General features: G+C 38.3%; 1 protein-coding gene across 1 annotated transcript in view; it reads right to left on the bottom strand.

Annotated features, from left to right (window-relative positions):
- Positions 1 to 7,248: 7,248 nt before the first annotated feature.
- The window catches only part of LOC121379848 (sodium-coupled monocarboxylate transporter 1-like), a 30,218-nt gene continuing 13,022 nt past the window's right edge, over positions 7,249 to 24,444 (bottom strand). The window contains exons 7-15 of the mRNA XM_041508500.1: positions 24,047 to 24,176; positions 23,540 to 23,628; positions 21,418 to 21,533; positions 21,046 to 21,113; positions 20,080 to 20,166; positions 18,907 to 19,139; positions 17,574 to 17,674; positions 7,780 to 7,904; positions 7,249 to 7,470 (exon numbers count right to left, since the gene is read on the bottom strand). Coding sequence (XP_041364434.1) covers positions 7,249 to 7,470; positions 7,780 to 7,904; positions 17,574 to 17,674; positions 18,907 to 19,139; positions 20,080 to 20,166; positions 21,046 to 21,113; positions 21,418 to 21,533; positions 23,540 to 23,628; positions 24,047 to 24,176 — 1,171 coding nt within the window. The remainder of the gene's footprint in view (positions 7,471 to 7,779; positions 7,905 to 17,573; positions 17,675 to 18,906; positions 19,140 to 20,079; positions 20,167 to 21,045; positions 21,114 to 21,417; positions 21,534 to 23,539; positions 23,629 to 24,046; positions 24,177 to 24,444) is intronic.

Raw genomic sequence — 24,444 nt, 5'->3', positions numbered from 1 at the left:
CATCTGTGAATAATGTCTCTGCCCATTGCCCACGGTTCCACCGGATATGACGTCTGCACCAATCAAGGCGAGCCCTTCTGTGACGGGCAAGTAGCTGTGGTCGGACTACAGGACGCCGACATCGCAAACCTTTGTCTCGCAGACGATTCCTAATGGTCTGGTCAGACACATTGTTGCCTGTAGCAGCTCTGAGTTGATCACGAAGACGCCGTGCGGTCACAAAACGCTGTCGCAAACGGCCTTCTCGTGCTGTTGTTGATCGTGGTCTTCCAGAACGGGAGCGATTCTGAATAGTCGTCCTGAACCTCTGCCAGAGTCTACCGATAACACTTTAGCTTACATTTAGACAGTGAGCCACAGATCTTTGAGTGTGTCCATCTTGTAGCCAGCCAATGGCCCTTCCCCTGTCTTGCAAACTGAGTTGTCGTCGAACCATCTTCAAATTTAAAGTGATGATGAAAGGAAAATGCTCATCCCTTTTATTGCTAAAATTGGCTTGCATTGAATTACACTCATGCTAAGCACGAGCAAATGGTGCACGAGGTGTCACAGTGGGTGTATCGAGGCAGCTTGTCAGTTTAGTCTGACTATGTTTTTGCTTCAAATCCATGAAAAGGAAATCTGGGTTTACTTTAAAAGTTTCTAAAGATAAGGGCAATGATTGCATGCCGCTTAATAATGTGATGTCTTTAGTCCAAATGACAACACAAAGGTTAATATTCTAACCCTATCTGGCCTAAAAAAATCCATACTTCCAAAAATTATCAAAAAGTTCCTTTGACCCGTAACTTCTTTTGAGTAGTATATATATATATATATATATATATATATATATATATATATATATATATACATGTAAACATATAAAGTAATATGAATGGATTTGAGCGTTAGTTGACAAAATTAAATAAACAGTAGTAATGATATGAAAACAACAATCAGCTATTTAAAAAAAAACAACAACAACAACAACAACAACATTAAAATAACAAAAAACAACAATATAAGAAGATATCAGCCAGAGGACTTAAAAACATTCATAATTAGTTTGCAAAATATTGAGAGTTTTCTAAGAACACCGGCTTTTCTAGAATTAAATAATTTATGAAATTTATACCTACTAGCTTTTGATATACAGAATGTAGGTAAATAATGGTGCCTTTCATTTTCAAAGAATGTACAGGAGAATATATAGTGAAGCTCGTCGCCAACATCATTGTTATTACACAAGAGACATATTCGATCACATAATGTTATTTTTCTCCATCTGCCTGTTTAAATAAGGAGGTTATGATTTGAAAGTCTAAACCGCAAAAGAGGGCACCAGTATTTCTCAAATTCAACAGTATGTTTCAATAGTTTATAATTTGAAGCCTTTGAGGAGTTATCAATATAAGTATACCATGCTTGTAAAAAAATTATCAATAAGTTTTCTGGAGATATATAAGAAACGCTTGTGATACCACTACACTGGGTTAACCACATATATGTACAACCGATATCGTCTAGAATTGTTTTAACAAAAACAATCCATTTATGATTATAAGCAGCATCGCTCAAAAGTAATTTGTAGATTAATAATGATAATTTTGATTGTTTCCTAGTAATTAATCGGTACCAACACGTAATCATTCTCATTTTCACATTTATATGTATTGGATAACGTCCAAGTTCTCCATATAACATGTACAGTGGAGTAGATTTTCTTACAGGTAATAATCGTTTCAAATATTGGTTACGTAACTTTTCCAAAGAGGATAAACTCTCAAAACTCCATACTTCACTTCCATATAGAAGAATAGATAACACCATACAGTCGAATAGTTTGAGCTGGCATTGTATAGAAATTGTTTGGTATCTACCTTGTCTCAGAATAAAATACATGACCTTCTTTGCTTGTTCATATTGCATATTTCTTACCTTAGTAAATGTATTTGATTTGTGTAATAAAACACCTAAATATCTGTAACTTTCTACGTTATCAAGTTTGGATTTCCGAAGAAAAAATGACTTTTCATAGTCTTTCTTATTTCCACTAAAAATGTAAACTTTAGTCTTGTTACAGTTCACTGTAAGTCTCCATTTGGTACAATATGAATCAAAAGCATTAAGTAATTTCTGCATATCCTCATAATTATCCGCAAGCAGTACAGTATTGTCGGCATAGAGTAAAACAAAAAGTACAACAGCTGTGTGTATTAACGACTGGTCATGCATTTCATCTATGTTGATACCATGGCAGTCATTATTTTGAAAAACATCTTCTGAATCATTAAGAAACAAAGAGAATAATAAGGGAGACAAATTTTCACCTTGTCTAACGCCAACACAGCAGGGGAAATAATCAGTTACAGAATTATGAGCACTAACACAAGATTTAATGTTCTGATACATGTTGTATATTACTTTAAAACATTTACCATTTATACCATTTTCAATTAATTTTTCCCAAAGTCCGGCACTCCATACAGAATCAAATGCTTTCCTAAATTCTATGAATGTACAAAATAGTTATTTTTCTCGAGCTTTCATTAATTCAATAAGTCCATATAATGTAAACATGTGGTCACTGGTAGAATAATCTTTTCTGAAACCAGCCTGAACTTCAGATAGTATGCTATTTGTTTCAATATATAGTTTCAGCCTATTGTTTAATACAGCAGTAAATAGTTTTCCAAGACAACTAAGTAATGTGATAGGTCTATAGTTCTCTGGGCTATTTTTTTCACCACTTTTATAAATTGGCTTAATTATACCAATTAACCATGAATCGGGGAAAATGCCATTTTCACAAACTAAACTGAAACGTTTCACATATAGAGGTATCATACAACCAATAGTTTGTTTAATATGTTCATTTATTATATTGTCTCAACCTGGGGCTTTATCATTCTTAAGAGTTTTTACCACAGTGAGGATTTCGTTTTCTGAAATAGGTTCATTCAATACACTGTTGTTTTCAAAATCGACAGAGAAATCTGGTTCAGGAATGAATTGAATTGAATTGAATTGAATTGAATGAATGAATGTTTAACGACACCCCAGCACGAAAAATACATCGGCTGTTGGGTGTCAAACTATGGTAATCCAAACAAGTAAAGTGATGATCAACATCAATATAAACTTTTTAGATTTAAATAAAAACACAGTGTAAAGAACTGTGCAATAATACAAATATCACAGATATATACTGACTTTTATTCAAAATTTTAATTGTATCCCGAAGAAAACAAGGGGATTTGTGCTGTATTGGCCATTCTCAAAGAGAATGTTACACCCCTGCACCACGGTGAGGATACAGCACGTGCAGGGGCTTCAGGAATGAAGTCATCACTGCTGTTTGCGTAATTGATGTAATGTTTCTAAAGGTGGTAGGTTACAATCCGTTTTGTTTTCTTTTAAAAGTTTCCAAAAGGCTCGTCTGTCATTTCGACTGAGATCATTAACTTTCTGCTTTGTTTTTCAGTTATATTTTCTTAAATGTTTCAATATTATACTACGACATCATCACCAGTGTCTCCGACTAAGCACAGTGATGCAGGTGGGTGTAAGATTTAATTAAATTTATTTTGATTTATTATGTATCAATAATTTTTTAATTTACCGAAATTACAGATTTAGTAAAGTCGTATGGGAATGGCAGTCCTCCTTTGGCGGTGCAAGAAGATGCAGTTTCCAATAAAGGATATCCTCGGGAGTGGCTGTCCTCCTATAGACGAGACACTAGATAGAGATCCATGGAATCAACCACTATTCTGTCCTCCTGTAGACGAGACACTAGACAGAGATCCATGGAATCAACCACTATTCTGTCCTCCTGTAGACGAGACTCCAGACAGAGATCCATGGAATCAACCACTATTCTGTCCTGTAGACGAGAGATCCATGGAATCAACCACTATTCTGTCCTCCTGCAGACGAGACACTAGACAGAGATCCATGGAATCAACCACTATTGTGTCCTCCTACAGACGAGACACTAGACAGAGATCCATGGAATCAACCACTATTCTGTCCTCCTGTAGACGAGACACTAGACAGAGATCCTTGGAATCAACCACTATTCTATCCTCCTGTAGACGAGACACTAGACAGAGATCCATGGAATCAACCACTATTCTGTCCTCCTATAGACATCCATGGAATCAACCACTATTCTGTCCTCCTATAGACGAGACACTAGACAGAGATCCATGGAATCATCCACTATTCTGTCCTCCTATAGACGAGACACTAGACAGAGATCAATGGAATCAACCACTATTCTGTCCTATAGACGAGACACTAGACAGAGATCCATGGAATCATCCACTATTCTGCCAAATGCCCATTCGACTCTGCATTGTACGGAGTTATAATAATGGCCCTGACCATGTATTACGTTTTGTTGTTAAGATTTTGTTCAACCTCTACGGTTGCGGTTTTCGGTTTTCCTTCTGCAACCGAAACCGAACTGATTCCACGATTAACCGCACATAACTAACATCGAGAAGCATTTGTGAAAGTTTTCACCCTCTTTGTATCTTAAAATGCGAAAATATCAGGGAGCGGTTTCATGTAACATCGTTTTTACCCCCCCCCCCCCCCCCCCACACACACACACAACTTCGATTTGATATTTCTAATTGCTTTCCTTAGTCTTGTTACATAGATACAGAAGAACAAACGAGTTCTGTTTGTTCACTAAATAAATGTCTTCACCTGTTGCAACCAGTGCACCTCGACTGGTACATCAAAGGCCGTGGTATGTGCTATTCGATTTGTGAGATGCTATATTAAATTATCCCTTGCTACTAATGGACAAAAGGTAGCGGATTTTTTCTCTAAGACTATGTCACAATGACCAAATGTTTAACAATAATTAATCAATGTGCTCTAGTGGTGTTGATAAACGAAACAAACTTAAAACACTGTTAGGGCTTGCAAGAATATTATCTTGGTAAATACTGGATTTAAATTGCGTAAAAACAATGCGCAAGTTTGAAAAGACAATTTTTTAATAAGGGTTATGTAAAAACATTAATATAAGTTCAATAAGAGACGCATTGTGTTCGATTTCAGAATCATTTATGTACAGCGGAAGATAATGCGCACTTTTATAAAGATAATTAATTTCTGAGTTATATATAAACAATAATGTAAAACTTGAATTACAAAAATGTCTTGTGTTTAATTTCAGGACAGTTTACATGGAGCGGAAGGTCGTCTCGGCTGTACCCGAACCCTCAAGACTGTGGCAAGTTCTACTGGTGTATTGCCGGGAGCAAATGGTCTATGACGTGCCCACATACATTGGTGTGAGGCATGTCGCATTCCTACTGCAACTATCGCAACATCATGACCTTGACCTACTGTCAGCTCGTAGTTTAACACATACACATATAAAGTTTCAACGGTTCACCAATGAATTAAGTAGGGTCGGCAGATGCACGTAAAAGGAAGAAAAAAAGAAAATGTTTTATTTACGGTTATATGGCGTCAGACATATGGTAAAGGACCACACAGATATAGAGAGGAAACCCGTTGTCGCCACTTTATGGGCTACTCTTTTCGATTAGCAGCAAGGGATCTTTTATATCCCACCATCTCACAGACAGGGTAACACATACCACGGCCTTTGATGTACCAGTCGTGGTTCACTGGCTAGAACGAGAAATAGCCCACCGACGGGAATCGATCCCAGACCGACTGCGCATCAAGCGAACGCTTTACCACTGGGCTACGACTCGCCTTGTACGTAAACGATTCACTAACAAGGGTAGAAACTAGTTTTCATAAAGAAAACCTTTATGACTGAGAAAATGCCCCTCCTTCCATTGTAAACTCTGCACTTTAGTGTCCATAACAGATATCTTACACGTGGGTCTTGATAGCTGTTTTCAATATGGTCAAATCATATAACACCCTGGTAGAAGCGTTCAATTGCAATTAAACATTGGCTACGCCAGTATTGTATATTGGGGGGCATCCATATTGGGGGAGGGCAACAACAATGAGTTGTGTTATGGGGCGACAGAAAATATAAAAGGTGGTGAGAAAAAAAAAGAGGAACGATGGGGAATGCGGCCCCCTCCCCGGGTACGCCAGTACAAATAAAGTTCCATATGTGGAACATTAAACTTTGAAGTCAAGCATTATAAAAGTCCATCTTTTTTATTTTCTTAAAGTTTTAGCGCATTCTTTGGAGGTTACCCTGTCCAACGAGTGTATCCATGGCTGGTGTATCAAATGCCGTGGTATTTCTATTAATAGTATTACATTCAGTGGATATGGTAGTGTGAAATTGTCTGTATGCATGCATTTTATACCAATAAAAAAATAATTAGAGAGAAACTTTGTCCTACATTTATTATAAAATATATATAACTGTTGAACAATATACTGAAACAAACGAACTTACCTATCACGTGAAAGCTGTGTATATCATGGACACTGTAATAGTTTTATTGTCTTGTTTTAATATCTGTTGATTACCAATATTTGAAATGCACAATACAAGCCTTTCTTTGTTCTATGTTCAGATAAAAGTGTACTGAGACACACGTTTGTTTTGTGTTACATATTAACTAACTGCAAATCCAGACTGACACGCGACCTATATGGACTAACCAGCTGGTAGGCAGCGGGTTCGTATCCCATTCGGGCATGGACCCAATTACATGGGCACTATACTATTACTGTATTAAGTAGAATCATTGATCGCGTGCACACTGGGAACAATTGTGAGAGTCGTGAGAGTTGTAGTAGTTGCGGCAGATCGACTCGACTCGGGGAAGCTGTCACATTATTAAATTTGCCGTCAGCAGAATCAGCAAGTTCATGAGTTGAGTCAATAACACAAATCACGTTTGTATACCAACCAGAATTGAAAACAAGAACCCGTAAAATCTGATTACAAATTATATTTCATTGCAGCAAATGATATATTACAATAAAACGTTCACACGTCAGGCTGGAGGTAAATATCCCAGTTTGCAGGTTCTGGTTCCCTGCTGTTATAATGATAACGTCTTGAACAATTATCATGTGCGTGCCATAGATTGTTCAAATCATTCTGAATGATGAAATATAACGCTAAATGATATCTGATGTCCGATGGAATACATTATAATTTACCAACCGCCATATGATATATAAAAACCAATGAAACTGTTCAAAACCTCTAAACTATCCAGTACTATATATATAGCTTGCGTTATAATATATCCTGGGTATAATAAGTGTGTAAGATCCAAACTGAAATAAAATCTATATTTTTGTTGTTATTGTCTCTGGCGATACAAAAAAGGCAGAGTTGTCTACCCCTCCTTTGTTCTCATTGGCTGAATGTGTCAGATCATGCGCACTGGCGGTGATATTGGCCTCCTCGTCTTTAGTTTTGATTCTACCAGGAATAGAATCCAGATCGTCTTTGACAGGTATTCCATTTTGCAAATCCTTTTTGAAAAACGTATCTTCTTTGTCGTATTTCTGAAACAAGTTTCAAATTACTAATGTCATTCATTAAACGATCTTGAAGAAAACATTCAGAATGTTTTTTTCATAGATATTTTGATTTGTTTCAAACCAAACTCTGGGCTAAATTTAAGGTGAATTTTTCTTCTTTTAAAAAAAATAAGAGTTAATATGCTGTCTTCCTTATGATTCGTGTGTACGTATGTATGTATCCATGTTTGTGGATGCGTGCGTGCGTATATGTATGTGTGCGCACGCATAATATTAAGTAATAGAATATAATTTTAAAAACATTAATCCAAAGAATGTACGAAATATGTTTACCCCTTCATGGACGATTCCAAAACGAAGAGGTTTGCGTATGGATTCTGGTAGGAAATAAAGCGGGAAGACGACGTCAGCCAGAGGACAAATCACTTTTGGGTCGATCGTCTTCGGGTCGGTGAATCCTGAACGAAACCACAAACAAATAATTCAGTGATCGAACATATTCAAATATTAAATAAATCTCACAATAATAAAATAACTCTAGTACAATCTCTGTGATAGGATGGATAATTTCCAGGTAATGAATACCCTCCCCCCCCCCAACCCCCCCCCCAAAAAAAAACAACAACACCCCCACAACAACACACAACAAAAACAACAACCCCAAAACAAACAAACAAAAACAAAACAACCCTACAACAACATCAAAAACGTACTTAATTTAAATTAAAACAAAACTGTGAAGGTAGTACTAAACCAAATAACTTCCGGCTTGGTCAAAGTTCGAGGTGCACCCAACGTTTGAATGAGAAGTGAACACCACAAGTCCTGTGATTGGTTATAAATGTGAGTGTGTTGGTTGTAAAAAATAATAGTTTCATCTGGGTAAAAAAAAAATGCAATTTTATTTCATCTAGTACCAATGTGTCAAGTAACCTTGTGCTTGAAACATGTATGGGGTACCTGTAAAAAAAAGTACTCGAATTTTGTGCGGAACTAGGGTAGTCATAGACGCTACCCGTTATCTCAGAAACGAGCAGCTTGACCCCCAATTTTTTCTGATTCACTTTAAGTGTGAGAGGTGGTAGTATTTATATCCGTGGCGTTTATGTCGGTTGATACGTTGCAGGTAGCAGTTTTAGCCACATATGTTACTATTGTCGTCTATGGGATTTGATTTGGTAGTATACACCCTATAGCACATATTCAGTGCATAATAAAAATTATTATGATTTTGTCATTTTATTTAATTAAACTATACTGGTTGATTAATTAGCCAACACTCGACCATGCAAGTTCACAATGACCTTGACCTTGACAATAATCTCTGTACATGGCTCTGAATGGAGTTTGAATCAAAGTTAGCACTGAAGAAAAGTTGGTTTTGGTCTATAATTCATACTGTAAAGATTTCAATAATTTCTTTTTACATGGTATTTGACTTGCCATATACAACTGCTCTTAAATATGGTATTATATGCAACCTGAACTAAGGTTTAAATAGCAATTTATTTTTATATTAAAAATAGCATGTGCCAGTAGTGGGTTAATGTCTTTAGTTTCCATTAACATTGTTAATTTTTTATTTATGAAATTCTGAAAACTCAAATTTGTAAAGAACTTGATTTTTATTGTCATTTTGACATATTTATAGGGTGCTAAGTTATATTTTAGACAACTTTGTAGTTTTATGCAAAATTTAAAGTAAATTTGAAGAAAAACTTTACCAAAAACATAATTAAATTTGTTGTCACTATTGTGCCTTCTGTTCTTATTTGTACATAACAATAAGGTTGTTAAACATATACTTAGATTTCAAGATCATTTTTTTTTTCTTAATAATCACTTAGTTAGCTCTCATGAAAAGCATTTTGAGTTTATACTAGATTCAGAACCAATTTTTTTAGATTTGATTATCTGCCTTGGATTAAGTTGATAATTTATTTTATTGTTAAAGCTGTATTACCTAATGTTACTAGCTAAATAAAATGCTGGATTACAGATTGTAGGAATACATCTAATATACATATTGTATTCATCCGGATTAGAAAATAATGCAAGAAAATAGATGTTCGGGTAATTTTGTCATTTAAAAAATATCTTTCTTCAGTAATTAATCAAAAATAAATGTGTGAAAGCTGCATGATAATTCCAGATATCACAACTATTAAAACCTCCAACTACAGTAGGCTATAAATAAAATATAGTCAGGAATATTGGTGGCTGCCAATGGTTTTGATGGTTCATTATGAAAATCAGCATGGTCGATGGATGTGAAATTCCCACAATCTGGTAACTTGAAGACACCCACACCTAGCATACAGGATTTCCTCCCAACACTAATGTTCAGGACATTAAGTCATTACTTCATACAGGTACAGTCATGTTTGTGTTTCCTTCCTCAGACAGTGTATTTTTTTAATACTGATATTTCTTTGATGTGACTGTTAAGGTCTTGTCACGGGGATTCTATAATACCCGTAACTGAATAAAACACGATTGTCCAAATATCTCTCCTAACTGTATATCTATTAGATCTCTCTGTATCGAGCAGTTTAAAACCCTAGTGTGGCTCGTCTAGGTATGATCAGAGATAAGATCTTATACAAGTATATATGATTATAGCATGTTTAGTTCACTAGAAAACACAACAAAAACACAATACACTTTGGAATCTGTATTAACCTACGCTGACAAATGTACTGCCGCAGTAGTTAATTAATAACAACAATAATAACAACCCAGAACTGATCACTTAATTAGTTAATCTCTAGGTGTCTAGTTTACACAATATGCTAAACACTTCACCGTGACACAACACCCACACGTGTGATAATTGAGAAACGCTAACACACACACGTGTGATAATGGAGAAACGCTTTCAGGGGAACTTAATTAATAAAGGAATTACAACACTATTCCTAACTGGTTAATTTTTAATTAACCCTTACTACTCGTTCAATAACGTGTGATAATTGAGAAACGCTAACACACACACGTGTGATAATGGAGAAATGCTTCCAGGGGAACTTAATTAATAAAGGAATTACAACACTATTCCTAACTGGTTAATTTTTAATTAACCCTAACTACTCGTTCAATAACGTGTGATAATTGAGAAACGCTAACACACACACGTGCGATAATGGAGAAACGCTTCCAGGGGAACTTAATTAATAAAGGAATTACAACACTATTCCTAACTGGTTAATTTTTAATTAACCCTAACTACTCGTTCAATAACGTGTAATAATTGAGAAACGCTAACACACACACGTGCTATAATGGAGAAACGCTTCCAGGGGAACTTAATTAATAAAGGAATTACAACACTATTCCTAACTGGTTAATTTTTAATTAACCCTAACTACTCATTCAATAACCTTGTAATTCAGAATTAATACTGGTACCTATCACAATAAAGACAGTAACCTACAGTTTACCTAGGTCTTCTAGGATGACTGGCTAAGCTTTATATATATATATACACACACACATATATATATATATATATATATATATCAGAACGGTGAGCCTACAGAATAATGCGTCAGATGACCGGCAGCACCGTCTAAATAATATTGGTATAATACAGTATTAAAATATTTAAAGTCACATCAATCACATCAAGGTTATACACAGAGCAGAAATAATATATTTACCAAAGTCCAAACGGACTAACGTTCCCGGGGAGCCTTCCTTTTTGGTTCTCCAAGATATCTCTAAACCCTAGCTATTTATTCAAAACTCTCAGAGACAGCGAATATCGCCTGGGGGTACAAAGCGGTACCTCACGTATCATGTGGATTTTCCACAACCACCACGCCGGCATATTTTAAGTGCAATTGGAACCGCACACGGCCTTCTAAAACAATTAATATCGCCACAGGCGAAAATAAATTAAGAGCATGTACCGTCACACACCCCCACCTCAAAAAGGATATTTCGTCTACTCTAGGAATAGGGAAATATACTACATTAAAACAAAAGGTGCGTTAACCGACGCATCCGGGCATTTATAACACATGTAATAATAAGGTGACTACCAGTAATCACACTGAGTCTCTGAGTCCCTGGTATACAAATAAAATATATAAAAACAAAACAGACATCAAGAATGTCAACACATTATCATAACGTTCAACTTCGGGACAGGGCATCAGCGATTACTTTGGATGTGCCCGTGATATGGTCAATGGTAATTGTGAATTCTTGCAGAAGAAGACTCCATCTCAAAACTCTCTGGTTGGTGGCTTTCATTCTGTGAATGAAGGTAAGCGGATTATGAACAGTAAAGACCACCACTTGGTGCACTGCCGATTTCACGTAGATCTGAAAATGCTTCAGAGCTTGTACCATGGCCAAAGCTTCCTTCTCTATAGTGGAATAGTTCACCTGGTGTTTGTCAAACTTTTTCGAGAAGAAACTTACAGGATGGTCCAGTCCATTTTCGTCTTCCTGGAGCAGCACAGCTCCAGCTACCACGTCACTGGCACCCACAGCTAGCTTGAAAGGCTGCCATCACGGGAGACGAGTAGCGCATCTGCTTGAGACAGTTGAATGACTTCTCGCATTCACCTGACCACTGGAACTTCGTTTCTTTCTTTTTCCGTGTCGCACGTTTTCCAGGTTTTCTCCGATAGGCATGCTGTCGAATCGGTGTAGCGTTGGGTTCCAAGCGCACATCTTGGCTTAAGGTATTAGTAACCGTTGGAAGTTTCTGACAAATGGAAACATTGTCTTGTTTCAACGTAGTCAACTTTGCTCGCTGGGGGTTCAAGTCTGTTAGAATCTGGCTGTTGGTCAACTTGACCTCTGCAGTCTTGACATCATCACAGGAAGTTGAGTGACTCTCCATTTGGACAGGCAACAGTGGAACTATCGGCAGTCTGTCAAAATATCCTTTTAGCAAATTGATGTGACAATACCTACTTTTCCTAACCCTATCAGGAGTGTTTATCACATACCCTGTCTCATTAACCCGTTTGTGCACAACATAGGGCCCGAAATATCTGTTCTGCAATGAACCCCGTTTAATGGGAAGGTACAGCAGCACCTTATCCCCTGGTTTAAATTCCCGATTCCTAGTCTTCCTATCAAACACTGATTTTATTTTGCTCTAAGCATGGCTCAGTTGCTTCCTAGCCTTCCTATCAAACACTGATTTTATTTTGCTCTGAGCATGGCTCAGTTGCTTCCTAGCCTTCCTATCTCCAACTCTCTTATTCATTAATACTCTCTTGTCCATATCATAACCTGACATCTGATCCTCCATCTCACCCTCTGTTAACAACGTAGTGCGAGCTGCTAACAATTTTGGATCAGCCCTCTGCTCTAGAATTAACTCTTGTCTATTATGGTAAATCCCCTCTATCAAACACAACTGGTTCAATTCCCCTCTGCGGGAGATCAACAGGTACCACCACATTTAATTCCTCAGTTGACGTTTCTACCCTTTTACTGATAACCTCATCGACTCCAATTTCATGGCTCACACACGTATCAGACAAATCACAAATATCCTCTGGGTATCGTGTTAACCTACTGGCCATAGCCCTAGTCATTACACACGCAGGGTATCTACTCTGATCAACCTCACTCTCTTCTATTGGTAAAGTGCTGCCTTTAATTAACAATTGGTCACATTTCGGCTGACAACACTGACTAGTCAAATCATTACCCAACAAAACTCCTATGTTTTAAACAGGCAAGTCCTTCACAACACCCATAATGACTGGTCCCGTCACAAACTTCGAACACAAGAAAACCTTATGTAACCGGACAACCATTTTTTCTCCAGTAACTGAGGTTAAGGCCAAACTACGTCCTGTATCTGAATTCTTAATACCAGCTAAACACTCCGACGTGATCAGCGACTGACTACAGCCTGTATCTCGATAGATTGATATTGCCTTAGGACTCAATTCTTGTTTCACATCACAAACCATACCAGTGGACACATACGGGTTTACCTTCTCTGCCATGGGACTAACCATTAACTCTCTCGCTAACGGAGCTGACCTCACTAAACCGACCACTTGCGCATTATCGCGTTTCCTTTTAAAACAGTCCCCGACAAGATGGTTATCCTTTTTACAGTAACTGCAATGTGGACGAAACGTTCGCGCATTGGCTGATAATGCAGGCTTATCCTTACTTTGCCCACCAGGTGCATTCCTTGCCTGACTAGCTGACCAACTAGATGACTCTCCCCGATAGTTACTTTCTCGGGAAAAACCTGGCTGAAATTTCTTCTTATCACCCTGTTGTATAGAGCTACCCTGTACTGCCTGAGCTTTGTGTATTAACACGTAGTCATCTGCCACTATGCCTGCCTCCTCTATCTTTTTGACATCACGATCCTCTAAATGAATACGTAAGCTAACTGGTAATCCATTTTTAATGTCCTGTAAGATCAACAACTCCCGTAACTCGGTATATGACTCTACCAGATGAGAAACAACCCATTTATCAAACATCCCTGCCTTCTTAGCCACAAACTCACTATAAGACTGACCCTGCGTTTTTCTCAACTCGCTATACCGTAAACGATAATCCTCAGGTCGCAATTCATACGCCCTCAACACTGCCGCCTTAACTAGGTCGTACTGACTTGCTCGCTCATCACTCATTGAATTATAAGCTACACTAGCCTTCCCCTTAAACTTAGACACGGCTAACAATGTCCACTTAGACTGCGGCCAATTTAGCTGCTTAGCGACCCGTTCAAAAATTTGGAAGAACATATCTACCTCCTGGTCATCAAATACAGGCACTGATCTATAAGCCTCCGACATGTTAAAACCATTTCCGGCTTCCCGTCTAGATTCATCAGTATTCAACTTTAACTCATGTTCCACTTTTAATTTTGCTAACTGGAATTCTCTATCCCTATCTCTCTCTCTTCTCTCTCTCTCTCTCTCTCTCTCTCTCTATCTCTATTTTCCCTTTCTATATCTCTCTCTCTATCCCTCTCTCTATCTTCTCTATCTCTATCTCTCTCTTCTCTATCCCTCTCTTCTCTCTCTCTCTCTCTCTCTATCCCTCTCTCTATCTTCTCTATCTCTCTCTCTATCTAATGCATGTTCTTCTCTTTCGTACTCAAGTTTTTTAAAAGCTAATTGTTGTTCCACACTTAACTCATTTATCTCTATCTCTGGAACAATCTCACTGTCTTCCATAACAGGACTATCACCAAAAACTTCCTGGATAATAATTGTCCTTATATCTCCTAAGGTTTTAGCTGATGTTAAATCAATTTCTCGCTCACCCGCGATTTCAACTAACTCGGCCTTACGCGCTCGCTTAATCTCCACTACACTGAGCGTAGGCCTATCCAGCAAATTCTTATCCATATTTAGATATGACGCACTTATTATTAATTAATTTTCTAGTGAACAACGTTGCTACTTCTAGTTAATTTGTAAAAATAATTTATAAAGCCCCCATTTACAAACAATACTTTTTTTAAATATCCATGTCCCGTTTCAGATCCGGGACGAGCGCCCCAATTTTCTACTCCTGTCACGGGGATTCTATAATACCCGTAACTGAATAAAACACGATTGTCCAAATATCTCTCCTAACTGTATATCTATTAGATCTCTCTGTATCGAGCAGTTTAAAACCCTAGTGTGGCTCGTCTAGGTATGATCAGAGATAAGATCTTATACAAGTATATTTGATTATAGCACGTTTAGTTCACTAGAAAACACAACAAAAACACAATACACTTTGGAATCTGTATTAACCTACGCTGACAAATGTACTGCCGCAGTAGTTAATTAATAACAACAATAATAACAACCCAGAACTGATCACTTAATTAGTTAATCCCTAGGTGTCTAGTTTACACAATATGCTAAACACTTCACCGTGACACAACACCCACACGTGTGATAATTGAGAAACGCTAACACACACACGTGCGATAATGTAGAAACGCTTCCAGGGGAACTTAATTAATAAAGGAATTACAACACTATTCCTAACTGGTTAATTTTTAATTAACCCTTACTACTCGTTCAATAACGTGTGATAATTGAGAAACGCTAACACACACACGTGTGATAATGGAGAAACGCTTCCAGGGGAACTTAATTAATAAAGGAATTACAACACTATTCCTAACTGGTTAATTTTTAATTAACCCTAACTACTCGTTCAATAACGTGTGATAATTGAGAAACGCTAACACACACACGTGTGATAATGGAGAAACGCTTCCAGGGGAACTTAATTAATAAAGGAATTACAACACTATTCCTAACTGGTTAATTTTTAATTAACCCTAACTACTCGTTCAATAACGTGTGATAATTGAGAAACGCTAACACACACACGTGCGATAATGGAGAAACGCTTCCAGGGGAACTTAATTAATAAAGGAATTACAACACTATTCCTAACTGGTTAATTTTTAATTAACCCTAACTACTCATTCAATAACCTTGTAATTCAGAATTAATACTGGTACCTATCACAATAAAGACAGTAACCTACAGTTTACCTAGGTCCTCTAGGATGACTGGCTAAGCTTTATATATATATATATATATATATATATATATATATATATATATATATATATTATATATATATCAGAACGGTGAGCCTACAGAATAATGCGTCAGATGACCGGCAGCACCGTCTAAATAATATTGGTATAATACAGTATACTTATATACAGTATATTTAAAGTCACATCAATCACATCAAGGTTATACACAGAGCAGAAATAATATATTTACCAAAGTCCAAACGGACTAACGCTCCCGGGAAGCCTTCCTTTTTGGTTCTCCCAGATATCTCTAAACCCTAGCTATTTATTCAAAACTCTCAGAGACAGCGAATATCGCCTGGGGGTACAAAGCGGTACCTCACGTATCATGTGGATTTTCCACAACCACCACGCCGGCATATTTTTCTCTGATCGTCAGACTGGCTGTCGCCATCCGTGAGCAATCCCCTGGCCATAAACAGCACTACCGGAGATATTACGTAACTACTAGCCACATGGCCTCCACACCTGCGCTAGGTGTGTATTAGAAAAGTTCGATGACCGTAGCGCAAGGTATCACGTAACAAGTTGCCCATCTGGGCTTAAGTGCAATTTGAACTGCACACGGCCTTCTAAAACAATTAATATCGCCACAGGCGAAAAGAAATTAAGAGCATGTACCGTCACAGGTCTTCATAATCTAGGGGTCAATCAAGTGCATGTGTTTTAACGGGGTAGAGGTACTCTGACAATCTTTGTTGTCTCTCCATATATACCTGAGTACACACACCCAACTGACAGTAAATATCATCAGGAGTTTTATTTTAAAACATTTTGTTGTTTAATATGACATATTGTATTTGTACAAAACTATATGCAATATATACGCTTCTTGAGGTGTACATTATATTAGGTTGCACTGTAGAAACAACAGTTTCAGTGAGGTTGTCAGTTTATGTCAGAATACACCAGATCCTGGTTGTCATAAAGACACATAGCTGGACACTTTTTGAAAAATGTATGTTATCAGTATAGGTAGTACTAAACCAAATAACTTCCGGCTTGGTCAAAGTTTGAGGTGGACCCAACTTTTGATAGAGAAGTGAACACCACAAGTCCTGTGGTTGGTTATAAATGTGAGTGTGTTGGTTGTAAAAAATAATAGTTTCATCTGGGTAAAAAAATATGCAATTTTATTTCTTCTAGTACCAATGTGTCAAGTAGCCTTGTGCTTGAAACATGTATGGGGTACCTGTAAAAAAAAGTACTCGAATTTTGTGCGGAACTAGGGTAGTCATAGACGCTACCCGTTATCTCAGAAACGAGCAACTTGACCCCCAATTTTTTCTGATTCATTTTAAGTGTGAGGGGTGGTAGTATTTATATCCGTGGCGTTTATTTCTGTTGATACGTTGCAGGTAGGAGTTTTAGCCACATATGTTACTATTGTCGTCTATGGGATTTGATTTGGTAGTATACACCCTGAAAGGCAACAAAACTACGTATTTAACTTAAATAAAGGAAAAATATTGGTGTTATAAAGTACAGAATGAAACACTATGATTAAATGAATTATTAATGAAGTGTTGGTGTAGTTGACGGACGCCGCTATGACGTCGTGATGGAGTACCTGTGAAGCCGCTGACGATCATGCCGACGACGATGACCCAGAGAAAGGCGGTGGCACTGTACCACATGTACGACAACGTGTACAACGTGTAGTCCGCCGACCTGAAACACAGACACGGGTTTATATCACGTTAAGATTACAGAACATCACAGTACAACGTGTAGTCCGCCGACCTGAAACACAGACACGAGTTTATATCACGTTAAGATTACAGAACATCACAGTACAACGTGTAGTCCGCCGACCTGAAACACAGACACGGGTTTATATCACGTTAAGATTACAGAACATCACAGTACACAAAACGTGTAGTCCGCCGACCTGACAAACACAAACACGGGTTTATATCACGTTAAGATTACAGAAACATCACAGTACAACGTGTAGTCCGCCGACCTGAAACACAGACACGGGTTTATATCACGTTAAGATTACAGAATTCACAGTACAACGTGTAGTCCGCCGACATGAAACACAGACACGGGTTTATATCACGTTAAGATTACAGAACATCACAGTACAACGTGTAGTCCGCCGACCTGAAACACACACACACATTACGGGTTAGTCCGCCGACCTGAAACACAGACACGAGTTTTATCACGTTAAGATTACAGAACGTGTAGTCCGCCGACCTGAAACACAGACACGGGTTTATATCACGTTAAGATTACAGAACATCACAGTACAACGTGTATCCGCCGACCTGAAACACAGACACGGGTTTATATCACGTTAAGATTACAGTCACAGTACAACGTGTAGTGAAACACGACCGGGATCCCAGAACACACGGGTGTTGAAACACAACACGTTTTAAGATTACAGAACATCACAGTACAACGTGTAGTCCGCCGACCTGAAACACAAACACGAGTTTATATAACGTTAAGATTACAGGACATCACAGTACAACGTGTAGTCCGCCGACCTGAAACACAAACACGGGTTTATATCACGTTATGATTACAGAACATCACAGTACAACGTGTAGTCCGCCGACCTGAAACACAAACACGGGTTTATATTACGCTAAAGTTAGTTAGTTAGATAGACAGATAGATAGATAAATCGATAGATAGATAAATAAATACATAAATAATAAATATAAATAGATAGATACAAAAATAAATAAATAATAAATGAAACTAGATAGATAGATAGATTCAAAAATAAATAAATAAATAAATAATAAATATAGATAGATAGATAGATAGATAGATAGATAGATAGATATAGATATAGATATAGATGGATAGATAGATATAGATATAGATATAGATATAGATAGATAGACAGATAGATAACTAAATAAAACCAATGAAGGTTCTACCTTTCCGGTGCCACTGTCGTGTAGTTGGCCATGCTGGTTACATACGCACTCGTCATGGCGTTGACGGTGCTGTTAAGAGAAGCCGTGGTTGCCATGGTGGTGGTGACGTTCCAGTTGCAGCCTGTTACACTGAGAGGCGCTTTGGGCGGGTAGACGGGCGGTTTGGAGATCTGGGCCCCGATTCCAATCCAGAAGAGAAAACCCAAGCCAGACAACAAGCCAGAGTAGGCTCCCTTTAAAGAAAAACAATATTTATAGGTAGCGCTCAAGCAAAGAAGATCTGACCGGGCCCAAGTTTGACAATGAAAGTGACAGTGTTTGTCGAAAATAGGCCATGAAAAGTGTCACTTTCTTGAATTAATACTTTGGGGCAGGTTCGGATTCAGGGGGATTAGTGCTCGGTGTGAGCACACCCGCCGAATCTTGAAGTGCCATATGGATGTTTGTAAATATTGCCAGATCGACGTTTGTGAATATTGCCAGATGGATGTTTGTGAATATTGCCAGATGGATGTTTGTGAATATTGCCATAGGCATGTAATATGTACGTTAGTGTACCTTTGAACATTGTAGGTGCCACTTCTAAACAGTTGCATCCCCTCTTGGAATGCCGTAGATGCTCTTTTAAACGTTGGACCCCTCCCAAGAACAATTCTGGATTCGCCCCTGACTTACTAGAATGCCAAGGGGATGGTGCTGTGAGTGCAAACCCCGAACATCGATGTTTTTAACGGTCAACTTTCATGATTTGTTTCAATTTAGTGAAATAGATTTAATATCTTGGTCGAACTTTGGAATACTAAGCTGCACCCCTTTCTCGAGAAACCCTGTAACCACTCCTGATATGCCACCCGTTTGAGGAAACTTCTCCCCATATACCCGTTAAGTAAAGTAAATAAAAACTGAAAGAGAGCATTGAAAAATACTACTGACAATGTAAATAAGTGAAAACATTTGTAGTTTCCCGTAAGCTTCCTCCGTGAGACTAATAGATATGCTTTGATACGAAACCTCCCCAAACAATTCATAAACCAATTTTGGATACATTTCACACTTGGCGTTAGCCGGCTGTATAGGACCTCGGACCTATTACACGGTTAGCATCAAAACAACAGCATAATAGTCTGAAATATGAACTCAACAATCAAATGAAAGGTTTAATTATTTACATACCCATTTGTTGGCCCAGGGGAAAAACATGCCTAGAGAAAAGAGTCCAAGAAGAGGTCCGGCGATCATCCCGAACAGAGACAGAGCGGCCTGGAAAACAAGACATATTCATTTCAAAAGTTATCTCTGTCTATCGGCCTGTGGCGTTTTGTTCTCACAAACCCTGTTTCTTTTTTTAGTCACTGACCAGACCTGAACAATAAGGTAACTTAGATCACACCATATTGAACATTGGTATTTTTTTAGTCACTGACCAGACCTGAACAATAAGGTAACTTAGATCACACCATATTGAACATTGATATTTTTTTAGTCACTGACCAGACCTGAACAATAAGGTAACTTAGATCACACCATATTGAACATTGATATTTTTTAAGTCACTGACCAGACCTGAACAATAAGGTAACTTAGATCACACCATATTGAACATTGATATTTTATCCTTTTGTAGCACTATTTCTTTCTTTGTTTTAACTTTATTAACGTGCCTATATCCAAAAAGGTTCACGCACGTCCATCTCACGCCCGATCTCTGGCATGGCCAGGGGCCGGACGTCGGACTGCATTACTTAAGAACATTCCACATACTAAGGGGAGATAACAATTACTCCCCTTGAACCTGTACAGAGTACATACTGCAGTAATGATTATCTAAATAGTACAATAGTTGGATAATATAACCATACAAAATACAAATACGAATAAAAGAGAAACGAGCTCTGTTAAACACGTAAATACAGGTATGCATATATTAAATAATTAAATGCAATTATGTGAAACATTTCTTAGTTAATTATTCAGACCCATGACAACACTGTACAAGCTTTGTGAGGAAAATCAGTTAAGTTTTTTGTTGTTGTGTGTGTGGCAATGAATTACGGAAGGTCGCAATAAATTAGGGAAAAGTGGCAATTCACAGACCAGAGAGGCTCTAAAGCAGAGCACGAATTCCGTCTATATACTCACCTGTAGGACATTTCCAAGTAGAGATGCCACGTACGTGAGGCCCAGACATATCAGACCATAGATTAGCGCTGGCAAAAAAAAGACAAGTTTGTTTAACATCTCAGGACTTATTTAAACTATGTCTATTTAAGTAGCGAATATAAGGGTATTGCGACTCTTCGTTCTAATGCTGAGAAAAAAATGCACTGAAGCCATACAGACTACGTCTATCGAATACAAGGAAGGCTGCATGGTTACTTTATTTTGGAGAAAGGGTGTAATGTCAAATGCAATGCCTTTTATTTTCTATTAGAGAGTTTTATACTTAATACCAAATTCCCTCAACCCACCCTTCCTGCTGTTCCCGACATACACTAAAAACGAGAAGTGTACCTAATATCTTTGCGATGTTGGTCGCTCTGGCCTGGCTGATTTCTTTACCGTAATAAGCCTTGATAACGTCTTCGAGAAACACGGCAGCGAGCGAGTTTAGTCCCGACGATATCGTACTGCAAGAGAAGAAAACACCTCCAAAATAAATCACATGTAGCATAAGAACAAAGATCCTGCGATATAACATGTAACATATAACCAGTCGTAAATACATTTTATAATCCAATTATTGCAAACACAATGTCCCTTTAACCTAAACCTATGTTTAGCATTATACGAAATTAAATCTGGCTGGGTTAAAGTTCCAAGTGACCGATACTGTTGATAGAGCAGTTAATACACACCTGACATTGGTGATATAATAAATGCGAAGGTGTTTGGTGTCACAAATTGTTTTACTTGGGCAGTAAAAATATGTTTGCAATTGTATGTCATGCTTGAAACATGTATGGGGTACCTGTAAAACTAAGTACTACAATCTTGTGTTAAACTGAGGGTGTTTAAAAACATTCGGGTATATAAAAATGAGCCATGACATGTTAATTCTATGAGAGAGGTGAGCGACAGCGATCTGAAGTAACAATGCTATCTTAAGTAACTACATTTACCGTTGCAGTTGCTGCCGCTATCTGTTATAAGATTCGACATCTGTAGTAGCTGAAACAGGGACTTCGAACCGCCATCTGTTATGTTTGCCGCTATCGTTGTACAAGTGTATGTGGGACATCAAGCCGCAATGTGTTGTAAGGATCATTAGGTAATAACATAATTGCGGAATGTAAGGTACCGGTGAGCTGATAGTGATTCACGGCTACTCGCAATCAAAATTGTCCAGAGCCCCGTTTTATGAAGCGATCTTAGTGCTAAGATCTCCTCAAGTGCATAGGGTAGTTAGGAACTTACGGTGATCTTAACGTTGAAATTGCTTCGTAAAACGGGACTTATGTATCAGTTGATCTCTTTCTTGTGTAAAAATACTAGGAAAAGGACAAGGAAATAATTTAACGTGCATGTTCAGAGCAAGCTGTTGTAGCGGAAAGTTGGGGACGAGAAAGCAGAAGTTTGTATTCAAACCAGCAAGCGCAAGGGAACGCAGGCAGCCCGAACTATAAGAGGTACAAATGCGGATGGCTTTCAAATTTGTCAAGTCATCGTGGATGTGGCTATCCTCGAGACCAGATGTGATGGTATAGTGTCATCTTGTTAGGGTTACCATAGTTTGACACTCAATAGCCGATGTATTGTTCGTGCTGGGGTGTCGTTAAACATTCATTCATTCATTCATTCATTCTTGTTTGACCGGCATCGGTGGCGTTGTGGTTAGGCCATCGGTCAACAGGCTGGTAGGTACTGGGTTCGGATTCCAGTCCTAGGCATGGGATTTTTAATCCAGATACCGACTCCAAACCCCGAGTTAGTGCTCCGCAAGGCTCAATGGGTAGGTGTAAACCACTTTCACCGACCAGTGATTCATAACTGGTTCAACAAAGGCTACGGTTTGTGCTATCCTGCCTGTGGGAACGCAAATAAAAGATCCCTTGCTGCTAATCGGTAAGAGTAGCCCATGAAGTGGCGACAGCGGGTTTCCTCTCAAAATCTGTGTGGTCCTTAACCATATGTCTGACGCCATATAACCGTAAATAAAATGTGATGAGTGCGTCGTTAAATAAAACGTTTCTTTCTTTCTTTCATTCTTGTTGGGGAGTGGCAATCCTCCTACAGATGAAACGTCCGAAAGTGATGCATACGATGCTATCTTGTACAGAATGCTAATTATTTAATGGATCCCAACAGTGTGTAAGCAAGGTTAGTATACTTGCTCTGGTGTAAATATGTATTAAATAGTCAGATATGAAGATTTGTGATTCTTTATCCCAAAGACAACTATAGTCCATCTGATCCTCCGAAAAAAAAAATTGAGTTTTTTAATAAATAATTTCAGTTTGGTTTGACGTAAGATAAAAAGTAAAAGGTTTTTGGAAATAACAAAATAATATTATTTTTGTGTGCAATTTAGAAATCAATCGGCTCAGAAATTAATAACTTGTAAATTCCATAACATGAAACTAGGCATTCCCTGTGGGAAGAACCATAGCTGTAAACAAGACGAACATAACTGTACCTGAGCGCGCCACTGAAGATGCTGGCAATGAAGATACCCGGCATGCCGGTCACGGGTCCCAGGACATCCATCACAAACAGAGGCAGCAGCTGAAAACAGAGGCTTGATACATAGATAATACTCAGTCAGAGTCACGTGACGTCCCTCACTTAGAGGAGGTGCAAGCGGCCAGTTACACCCTCAGAAATATACAAAAAGGGTCTTTTTCTGTTTAAAAGTTCCCGGTTTGTCTACCTCCAGATGATCTATACACTGTGCCATGATTCTTGTTTATACTGCCATCACTAATTGTAGGCAAGGAAGGACCTTGTTTTAAGCTATATCATATCACGTTGACTAACATAATGACGCCGATGCTAGGTCTCTCTCTCTCTCTCTCTCTCTCTCTCTCTCTCTCTCTCTCTCTCTCTCTCTCTCTCTCTCTCTCTCTCTCTCTCTCTCTCTCTCTCTCTCTCATTATTCTCAATATTCTAACATCCTGACGTGAGGTACACATATTTAACCTACCTGATCAGTGGCGGAGATGAGCTGGAAGCTGAGCGGGTCACAATGAGTGTAGAAAGCGTACATGATGATGCCGATCATACACGACAGGTACAGAACCATCCACAGACCCACCACGTTCCACCAGATCGCCCTGCAAACAGAGATACAGACCTATTGAGTGGAACCAAACTCACACAACTCACCTTGAATGAAAACAGAAAGAAAGACACATGGAGGGAAGGAGAGAGAGATAGACAGACAGAAAGAGGGGAGGAAGAGATATAATGAGAGAGAGAGAGAGAGAGAGAGAGAGAGAGAGAGAGAGAGAGAGAGAGAGAGAGAGAGAGAGTGAGAGAGAGTATGGGGTTAGGGAAGGAGGGAACGAGCGAGCGAGGGACATCATTAAAGTGCATTGATTA

Source organism: Gigantopelta aegis, chromosome 8 (assembly GCF_016097555.1).
Source record: "Gigantopelta aegis isolate Gae_Host chromosome 8, Gae_host_genome, whole genome shotgun sequence".
In the NCBI taxonomy this organism is placed as follows: Eukaryota; Metazoa; Mollusca; class Gastropoda; order Neomphalida; family Peltospiridae; genus Gigantopelta; species Gigantopelta aegis.
Note: the sequence above shows the minus strand (reverse complement) of the source record. Positions and strands in the feature narration are given on the sequence as shown.